The sequence below is a fragment of the Ursus arctos genome, unplaced genomic scaffold (assembly GCF_023065955.2).
Source record: "Ursus arctos isolate Adak ecotype North America unplaced genomic scaffold, UrsArc2.0 scaffold_18, whole genome shotgun sequence".
Classification (NCBI taxonomy): Eukaryota; Metazoa; Chordata; class Mammalia; order Carnivora; family Ursidae; genus Ursus; species Ursus arctos.
The window spans coordinates 55,346,297-55,356,462 of record NW_026622852.1 but is presented as its reverse complement, the minus strand read 5'-3'; the positions used below and the strand labels follow the sequence as shown (position 1 = coordinate 55,356,462).

Below are 10,166 nucleotides of genomic sequence, written 5' to 3'. Positions count from 1 at the left end.
GGGCAGAGAGAAGAAAAGGGACCTGAACTGGAAACACACACACACACACACACACACACACACACGCACACGCCGTAAGGAGGGTTCTACAAGGATCCTCACGGCCCCGGGCGTCTACATGACGAGACGACTCCCACCCACCCGTGAAGCCAGCAGCAAAGGCAGGGCGTTTTCAGATGTGAAAGTCGGGAGCTGTGTTCAGAGCCCGTTGCTTCCACGGCCTGGAAAGGAAGGAGGGAGGGAAACAGAGGGGTCGAAGGCTCTTCCTCTCTTTGCCATCCTCTAGTGGAGGGCCTACGCTGTCCCCCTGTGGCCTGAAACCGCAGGACCCTCTACTATGATTTAAACCCATGGGTAAGGAGGACACCCCTTTTGTTTCCTTCATGGAAACACCGAAAGAAAAGGAGCGCAGACTTCCTTCTAATTCACCTTCCAGCGCTCCCAGCAGCCCGGTGACCCACAGCGGGGCCCCGGGCAAGACAGTAAATGCCCCCTGGTCGGCCACATGGCTGCTGGCTGAGTGCTGAGGTCCAGGCAGGCGCGGCCCAGAGAAGCAGGTGGAAGGCCGCCGCAGCCCAGGGCGCCAGGCCAAGACCGGCCCTACGTTCTGGGGCGAACGCGTGCCAGGGAGAGGGTGTGGGGAGGCGGGTGGAGGGAGGGGGCGTGCTGACTCAGCTACGGGAAGGGTGGGATCGGGCTGCGGAGCCGAGCCGGGCACAAGTCCCTCACATGCATCTTCCGGCTCCACGTCCCCCTGACGGCGCCTCTGCGAGAGGAAGCTCGTTATTGACTTCTTGGTGTCACCCCCCGTCAGGAGCTGCTTAGATGTGACAGGTAAGAGGGGCTGATGGTAATCGAGGCTCTCGAGTCAGACTGTCAAATTATCCCAAGCCGTTAAAGCAACATTAGCTTAACGAAGTCGCTAGAAATCTAGGCTGTGCACCAGGTTGGGCTAGTGTCGCGCAAGGCCGCGAACTGCAAGAGTCTTCGCTCGGTCTTATTTGGGGGCCGGGGCGGGGGGCAAAGGAAGGCAAACAGACTGATCGTACTTCACCCACAAGACGTCTTGTGGAAATTTTATTATATAGAGTGTAAAATGAATTGTCAGTCAAATAAAAAGAACACTTTTTTTTTTAAAACAACATGCATAACATTTTCCAATTGCCTTTTTTTAATAGTTAGACATTTCAAGCATTATAAGGAAAATAAGGAGAAAAACCCAGAAACTGTAACTTCGGTACATTTCAAACGGAATGTCCCTCGGGTCAATTAAAAATGCAAGAAAAAATAGCTTCGACTCCGTTTTTCTTTCCTTTAAAAATACATGTTATCTGTACAAGACGCACTACAGTAAACACTGGAAATCATATTATCCCTTTTATTAAATCAAAATTATTTAATTCATATGGTGGTTAATACTAGATTTATTTATTCATCTAGTTAATTTGACAAATATTAAGAAAATACTTAAAAGAAAAAAAGGAAGAAACATCTTGGAATTAACAGTTACTACGTTTTCACGCGGTTTAACGTTCCACAGTGTTTGTTAAAAGTTATATCGAATTTCTTTTTAATATTAAAAATAACAGTATTTATATTTCTGAGAGAAGAGAGAAAAGGTTTTTTGTTTTGTTTTTAAAACAAGCTTGGAGGTCTTAGATACACAATTGCAACTGGTAATGGCGACACGAAAAAAACGTATGCTAAACACACGGACACGTTTTTATATTACCCCTTTAGCACTCTAGAAATTATACAAACCCTATAAAATGCCCCCTCCCAATCCCTGTTGGACAGCAATACAATTATCTGTCTCAATTCAGAATTCACATAATTAATTACAATACATAATAGTTCAGTTTTTTAAAAAATGCAATAAAACCAGACAGCCAAGATAACAAGAAATTAGAAGTAAAACATTTAATGAATTTACACATTTAAGAATATTTAAATACTGTTTAAAAATTTTTTAAAGAATTTGTTACATACCACCTAAGACTTCCAAGCCACTTTCTGCTGCAACAGAAAAAACTGTAAATAAAAAGACACGCAACAAAACGGAACAAAACGAAACAAACACACCGTGTTGAAATGTCACTGCCGAGGCACGCGCTGGCGCCTGAATTTGCAGGTCTCGCTCCAGACAGAATCCCGGAGCTTACACATTTGAAATAACACACAAAAATAATGAAACAGAAATTATCAGCAATTTTTAGTAACTAATTTTCCCGATTTTTAGAAAAATCCTGTTAATCTAAATATAGTGTTTCACAGAACAAAACAAAGGTTCTTCATCAAAAGGTTTGCAAATCTAAAAACCTCTGTTACAAATAGGTTTTTGCCACAATGATTTCGGGGCGAAAGGAGCCGGCCGCAGGTCGCTGTCCTACTGCTCCTGCGGAGGGAAAGGGACAGCAGTTAGCGTGTGAGGCCAGCTCTCGCGTCCTCGTCTTGGGCTGCGGCTCCGAAGGCTCGGAGGTGACAGGTCACCCTCTCCCCTCTGGCTCCTCAGCGGGCACAGACACACGGCCCGCGTCCTGGCGTCCTGGGATCCGGCACAAACCGTCTCCCGCACGGGAGGTCCTGGAGGCTCTTCAAACAGGGGTACCGGGGGGCGGGGCAGGGGCACGCGTGCTTCCCCTCGGCCACCCACCAGCCCTGACACCTGTCTCCACTGGGCCCAGCCTCAGAGGGACCCATTTGGCACTGGGATGACCAACAAGCTTTGGGTCCGGGGCCTGTGGTAACCGACACGCTGCCCGTGGGGACCTGGCCGGCAACAGGTCACCTGAAAAGTGCACCTAAAATATGCCCTGTGGGGGCCTCTGGCCATCTTCCCCACGTTAATAAGAAATCCGTTTTTGGCTTCTGACTGGGCAGAGCGCTCCAGCTTCCCGTGCAGGAGGAAGATCTGGCACTCTGCCCTGCCCGGCCCTCAGTGTGGACTCGCCCTCCTCCTGCCGCCCCTCTCCGCTGACGGGGGGCCAGGGGACAGTCTGGCCACACCACCCTCTTCAAGAACAGCAGCGGGTGTGACTCCCATGGTCCCTACTATAGTGCCGAGCCTGCCCAGAGTCATAAAGCTCGGCACTCTCGTTGACAGCTGGGGAAACTGAGGCCTAGAGAGAGAATCTGAGTGCCACTCGGCACTGCAGTCTCAGGGCCCGGATGCGAGGGAGGATTAGGCATTTCCTCAGAGTGGCTGCGTACCCGGGTCCTCTCCCGCCTGGCCCACACTTGTTCTCTCCGGGCCGAGGAGGGGGGCCAGCGCGGCCGGGGCCGGAGCCATTCCTCCACCGCCCAGCATTCCTGCCCCGGGGTCAGGCAGGCACACAGGCTCGGGAGAAAGGGGGCCTGGGTTGCTCTGGGAGGTCCCCGTGGTACTGGGGACCGGCTACAGACCTGGCTGTGGGCCTGCGCCTGCCCTAACGTCTGCCCGTAGAAAGCCGCCTGTTGCCTGTAATATTCCGCCCAGGCCATCGTGTAGTCCGGCGGGGAGCTGGCCTGAGGAGCGGCGCTGGCGGCGTGACCTGGTCGACAAAGGAAAGCACACGGGTTATGGGGGACGGGGACAGACCTGGGGGAGGTAGCGGACGCGGTCAGCTTGGAGGGGTCCCTTCCCAAAGATGGGGGCAGCTGGGACAAGCGCCGACGCTCTCTCCCTCTGGACGCCGGCGAGGCCAGCGCTGGAGGAGCCACCGGGACCCCGTGCGCTGGGCGCTGGCCTTGGCCTGCTGCGGACAGTGCCCTGAGCTGCCTGCCGCCTGCCCCTGCCCTGCCCCTACACATCTCACGTCTGTCTCCTCCGAATCACCATCTCTGCCTCTGTCTGCCTGCCCCACCGGCTGCCAGTGCCAGAGAGACAGTGACAGAGACACAGAGAGAGACACACACACACAGAAAAACAGACACAGACCGGGGGCGGGGGTGGGGGGGTGGAGGGCGAGACGGGGAGGGAGGGAGGAAGAGGAAAAGGAGTGCGGGTCCCCGGCCTGGGTGTGGGGGTGCCCCGTGCGGAGTGTCCAATCCCAGGAGGACTGGAAACCCAGGCCCACGGATGTCTGCGAGTCCGGACTGGGGAGGTCTGGGAAAGACAGGGCATCCGGCCTCCTGGCAGGTGCTCTGGGGGACGATGACCTCCCTGACCCCTACCGAAGCCCCCGGCTGTCAACCCGGTGATGATTCCAAACACCAGCGCGACCATTTCTTTGACAGTCCTTGACCTGATTCTTGCCGACCAGCAGGGAACACCGTCTGCAGACGGGACGCGAGCGCGGGTCCTCCAGCCACACTCCGGCTCGCTACTTTTGGAATCCGTACAGGGGATTTAGGACTAGCTTTAAAGGCTTCATATGGGGTTTTTTTTTTTGGTTGCTGTTACTAGATTTTTTCTTCTCTTGTTAAAAAGGTGGGTAATCAGAAGGGGGAATGAACCATGAGAGACTATGGACTCTGAGAAACAAACTGAGGGCTTCAGGGGGAGGGGGGTGGGGGAATGGGATAGGCTGGTGATGGGTAGTGAGGAGGGCACGTATTGCATGGTGCACTGGGTGTTATACGCAACTAATGAATCATCAAACTTTACATCAGAAACCAGGGATGTAGTGTATGGTGACTAATATAATAAAAAACATTAAAAAAAAACCAAAAAAGGTGGGTTTAGATGCTGGCACAGCTAAGAAAACGAGCCTACCCGGGAGGGGACACAAGCACGTTGGCACCGGCTCCGACTTCAGACCCACCCCCCCCCGGAGTTCACACTCCTTTTGCTCCCCGCCCCGAAATGACCGAAGAGAGCCGATGACGGCCAGGCAACACGATGCCTGCTGGTCTGAGTCCCGGCCAAGCAGCTCCAGAGGGGACGGCTGAGGCTGGGACAGCTGGCCCTGAGCTGTTGGCAGGCGACTCCACCACGTCTCCTCTGACGGACACACAGGGGATGCAGGGAGACAAAGGCAGGGACTGAGACCGGGTCACACAGGGCAAGCGCTGAAGAAAACCAAGGTGACAAGGAACCCCGGACAACGAGGCCGACAGGCACGGGCGCTGGGCCCAGGGACCTGCTTGCTCAGAAGGCCGGCTCACTCACTCTGCTTCTTGTAATAGTCCTCCCAGGCCTTGCTGTAGTCGGGCTGGCTGCTCTGAGGCTGGCTCTGCTGGCCTGTGCGGAGAACACAAAAGCAGTCAGGCCCCCCGGCGCCGGCACGCTGGCCGTGGGGAGACACATCGACGCCCCAGAGGGCCTCCACCCAGGCTGACGGGGTGTGACTAAGATCCCTGTGAGGAGGGGGCTGGGCAGGACAGCTGCCCCCCTCGACCCTTCAGATGGACATCTGAGCTCGGGGAGCCCTCTGGGGTCCGAGTGACGGCGTCTGAGGCTCCCTGACTCGGGCTTCAAACGGGACAAGGAACCCAAGTGGCGCTGGCCACATGCACTCGTCACCTGGCCCTTCTGTGCACAGACTGGTGGCTTGAACTCTGGACAAGCAGAAGTGCAGGAAAAGCACGTGGGAAAACGGCCCGGACACAGCTGGCGACGACAGGAAGACGAGGTACACACAGCAGGGGGGCTGAGCGCCACAGCGCGCACCCGAACCCCCATTTAGCCTCATGCCTTTCTAGCCTCATGCCTTTCGGGGTGGGGAGCAGCGGGGGGCCGGGGCACCTGCTCCGTGTGCCAGTGGCAGCAAAGATTGGGGAGCGAGTGGAGTGGAGGCGGCCCTCCCCGAAGGGGGCAGAAGCCCTGCCCAGAGCGACAAGTCGGGGCCTTTTTCTCTGCCGAGGTCAGGGCTGGTTTGTGTGTCCACCTGCTTGGACCCCCTTCAGTGTCCTGTCTTCTGTGAGAACCGCGGTGGCAGCAGGCAGGCAGGACGCCCTGCTGACCACAGTCATGGCAAAGTGTCTTCCCCACTAATTTACTGCAGTCTGAGGAGGGGCATGGGGTGATGGGCGTCTGCATGTGGGGCTGGGGAAAGAAGTGAGGTGGGGGGGACCCACGGGGAGAAGACCCCCGTCCCTGTCCTCCCAGTGGGGCAGGGAGGGACTCAGGACGATGCCGGGGACAGAACGAGGTGGTTGTGGAGGGTGTGGGCAAGTAGGATGTTTCTTTCAAACAAGATTTCACAGACAGAAACCAGTTCTCACCGCCCCCTATCGACAAACACAGCTCAACACAAGACGAAGGATGTGAACAGCGGCCAGAACCCAGGCACTGACTGTTCTCTTTCACTCGTCCCACAGGCCTCTGTTTGCAGCGGGCAGCGGGGCTGGGCCCCTGCGGAACCGTGGCCCTGGGGTCACTTCGCCTCAGGCAGGAGGACGTGGCCCCTACCCGCTTCCCCCCAGCCTAGGGCTTTCTCACAGAGTCTCTGTCCCAGACAATGGGGCAAATGTGAACCCAGCTTGGGGCCACCTCTTGTCCTGAGGGCCCTTTCGGATCAGAACAGAAGGAAACTTGACAGGTTCTGGGAAAAAGTGAGCGCAGTGAGACGGGCCGGGTGGACTCTAGGTGGGGTGCATGTGTTCACGCTGAAATTCTTTGTAATAGTCTGCACATTTGAGACATTTCATTAAAAAAAAAATATTGCGGAAAAAAGGGAAAAAAAAAATGCAACTATACAATTTCAGAGCTCACGGGTTACTTTGGAAATCAAACCTAAATCTTTCATTTCCTAAACAGCAAAACTGGAGGCCAGGGTGGGGGGGAAGGTGCGTGAGGCCACACACAGCACCGGCCTCTGGCCTCCAGACCCCACGGGTGCTTGTCTGGCTGTGACCCTGAGCTGGCATCCTGGGCAAGGCAGCTCTCCGCTCAAGGGGGAGCGGGCTCAGTCCCTGGTAAGCAAGGCTGTCACGCACGCCCTGCGCTGTGGCGAGGACCCGAGGAGACATGCGGAAGGCCGCCCTCCAAACACAAACTGGCTGCCGCCTCAGAGGGACAGAAAAACGGAAGGTAAGGTTTTTGTTTCATTCTGTTTTTTGAAGGCTGTGCAAGGTGCGCTCTACCCACGATCAAACTCAGAGTGACTCCTGGAGCCCTTGTGGGGGCTGGAGGGCAGCCCGAGTGGGTCAGATGCCAGCAGGGACTTTCTCTACCATCAGCTGTCTTGCAGAGCTGTCGCTCGGCACAGCTAACTCCCCAGCTGTGTGCTTTCTGACAAGTTCAGGAGACAGAACACCCTCTAACGCAGCGCTGGAGAGAAGTGGGGAGATGGTCACCGGTCACCGGGAGGCCAGAGCCGGGGAGGGGGAGCTGTTCGGGAGGGAAGGAAGGGGAGGAGTTGTGGGCAGGGCTGGGTCCAACCCATCTGTGGGAACAAAGCTGACATGAGCCCCGAGCTCTGAGAAGAACAGAGGAGATGGGAAAGAAAAGTCTGAGAGGTGGGCCAGGAAAGAGCCAGCCGCCATCCCCGCTCCGCAGGAGGCGTGCAGAGGCACCAGCGTGCCCACCGCACGGCCTGCTGGCAGTGCCCCTGCCCGGGGGGTTCCTGGCATCTCTGGGGAGGGACATGCCAGGCCGACCAGCCAAGAGACGCGACTAGAGCGTTTCAGACACATCAGCCCCTCAGCCCTCCCGAGGGGCGTGCGCAGTCCCACCTCCTCCCGGGGCACTTACTTGGGACCTGCTGTGCGGGCTGCTGCCACGCCTGGTAGGTGTTGCCCCAGCCCTGGGTCAGAAAGGCCGGAGGACCACTATGGAGAACAAAAGAGTCACTCGTTTCGCAGCGGGCCACGTCCCCGCCTCCTCAACTGGGCCCACCGCCCGCCACGCCATCCGTGGTCTGGCTCTTCACTGCTCCCTCCCCGCCCCCCCCCGGCAGTGGCCAGGTGCGCCCCCCCTCCCCCCGACCCGGTCCCGCCCATCCCGAGAGAACCACGAAGATGGAGTGAGCGGTCGCCTACCTCACAGGGGTGCTGTGGGGGTTTCCGTTCACTTTAGCAGCAATGCTCGGGAAGCAGCCTGAGCTCCGTGGGGGAAATGTGCTAAAAGAAAGTGGAGAACAAATGAACATGACAGGCCGAGGACCACTGGGTAGGGAGAGCCGCTGGGGAGGCCAGCACCGACCACGAGGCCCCCCGCCCCCTGGGAAGGTGCTCACCCCCAGGACTAGCCAGGGGGCTACGAACAGGCTACAGGAGCCAGCGAGAGAGGCAGAGGGATGAGTGCTGCCCACACCCAGGCTTTTGGCTGGCATTCCCTAGAAGTAGCTGGAAAGGGGACCTCTTGAGATAGAGTGAACTCTTCCCACCGAGACTGAGCGAGAGACTCACTTCTGATGGGGTGCGGCAGGCGGCTGGCTGAAGGGGCTCTGTCCAAAGGCTCCGGGTGCTCCCAGACTGGTCCCCTGTCGTGGGCACAGAGGAACTCTCACCTCCTGGCGGCTGCACCTCTGCCCTCTGCCCAGGCCCACCCCTAGGCCAACTACGGCGTTCGGGGAGAGAGTCAGGTGAAGCACGGATACCCTATGACACTCGCTAGCCTGGCGACCCACAGTGGACTTTACTTGCAGAAATGGCTTCTGCCCCATCGAGTGACCGAAACCACCACACAGCCAGTACTGGCACCACCACGACTGCCCTAGCGTGTCACCCTGGGGGTAGGGACCAACCTGCTTGACTCTCCCGTCAATTTAGGCTGGCCCACGGCTCTTTCTGCCATTCTACGTCCCCTTTGAGGTGAGCAGTGGCCAATCTGTCCTCCATCAACACTCCCTTTCTTTATCTGCTTTGAGGTGCCTGAAACTAAAGCCAGAGTCAATGAAAGCCACCTGCAGGGCTGGCCGCCAGGGCCGCGCCCGCGGGAGTCTGGGGGCGGCGCTGGGGGGAGGCTGCTGCCCCAGCTGCTCCTCTAAGCCTGCAGGGGACCCGGCTCTGGGCCTGAGCTGCTGAGCTGCGGGGGCCTCGGTGAGTTCTGCCAGAGGGCTGCCCTCAGCGCGCCTGGGCCTGGCCCTGGCATCCCTAGGCCCCGACCTTCCCCCTTGGCAATGTGGGAGGGGTCGCCCTCCCGTGACACGAGGGCCGAAAGGCACAGGAAGTACAAGGTGCTGGGGAAGAGCAGGCACCTCGGACATCCATCATGAAGCCAGGCAGGGGAAGGACCTTGTACGTACGCCAACTTTCTCATCTATGAGATGTCTGGCCACCTCGATCTGTTGAGGAATGCCCCTGATGGTGAATATTCGCAGGTTGGGGTCAGTGTTGGGAGGGGGGTTCCGCTGGAGCTCCACGTGCGCTCCTGACTGCTGATTTATGCTTTTGATGTTCTCACCCCCTGCAGGCAGGCGGACACAAGACAGAAGGGTAAGTGGCGGTTGTGGCGGACCCAGAGGCCCGGCGGTCCTCTGCCGCGAAGAGGAGGAAAGGGTGTCATCCGCACCCCAGCCCTCACGAGAGAGAGGACAAGTACCTTCGATTTACTCTGAAACCGTTCTGACAGACACCAGGGCTCTTGCATTTGTAAAACCAGGAGCGAAGAAGCTGGTCCTTCTCTCCGAGCCGGGCTGAGACCGGACACCGCGAGGCACCCGCGCCAAGGCCCGGAGCCCACGGACGCTCACGGTGAGCTGGGCTCTTGGAGGCTCGCTGCAAGCCGTGCCTCCGCCCCGGGGAGCACACTGTGTCCTCAGCCCCCTGGGCCACGGCCCTGCTGCTCTCCCTCCCTCCGCAGGGCGAACATACGGGCCGTGGGCTCTAACAATGCCCGGAGCCCACTCGGGCTCTCCACGGCCCATCCTGTCACTTCTCAAGTCCCTGCTTCCTCCGTGGCGGGAGGGGGGGTGGGGGGGGCAGGTCTAGACAGAGAGGCAGCCGAGGATGGGGGTCACAGAGGCCTGGGTGGAGCGGGGTAATGAAAATTTAGTTGGACTCTTTGAAAACCCTGTGAGAGTTCCAGTCTCTTAATGAGATTCGCGTAACAAAAGCGCCAGCGGTGTCACAATGGTTTGATTCTTCTTTTGAAATTTCACAGAATTTACAGATCGGTTCTGCTCAACTGGGGGGGGGGGTTGGGGGGCAGAATACAAGGAAAACCCGGGAGTGCAGTTTTGCAACATCAGAAAAAGGCAGTCTGGAAAATCTGGTGCAGGCGACCAGAGAGCCCCAAATGATCAAAAGCAAAGACTAAAGGCCAGTCTCTGTGTCGCTCCACCCCGCCCAGAGTCAAAACG

At 57.5% G+C, this 10,166-nt stretch overlaps 1 protein-coding gene across 2 annotated transcripts in view; it reads right to left on the bottom strand.

Annotated features, from left to right (window-relative positions):
• Window positions 1-1,045: 1,045 nt before the first annotated feature.
• Window positions 1,046-10,166, bottom strand: part of FUBP3 (far upstream element binding protein 3) — a 49,600-nt gene continuing 40,479 nt past the window's right edge. Inside the window, exons 13-19 of one of the 2 annotated variants that reach the window (XM_026514191.4) lie at window positions 9,111-9,271; window positions 8,272-8,345; window positions 7,903-7,983; window positions 7,616-7,692; window positions 5,090-5,161; window positions 3,403-3,530; window positions 1,046-2,395 (exon numbers count right to left, since the gene is read on the bottom strand). In XM_026514191.4, coding sequence (XP_026369976.1) covers window positions 2,387-2,395; window positions 3,403-3,530; window positions 5,090-5,161; window positions 7,616-7,692; window positions 7,903-7,983; window positions 8,272-8,345; window positions 9,111-9,271 — 602 coding nt within the window. In that variant the 3' untranslated portion in view covers window positions 1,046-2,386. Of the gene's footprint in view, window positions 3,531-5,089; window positions 5,162-7,615; window positions 7,693-7,902; window positions 7,984-8,271; window positions 8,346-9,110; window positions 9,272-10,166 lie in introns of both variants that reach the window. The other variant, XM_057313397.1, reaches the window with a different exon arrangement.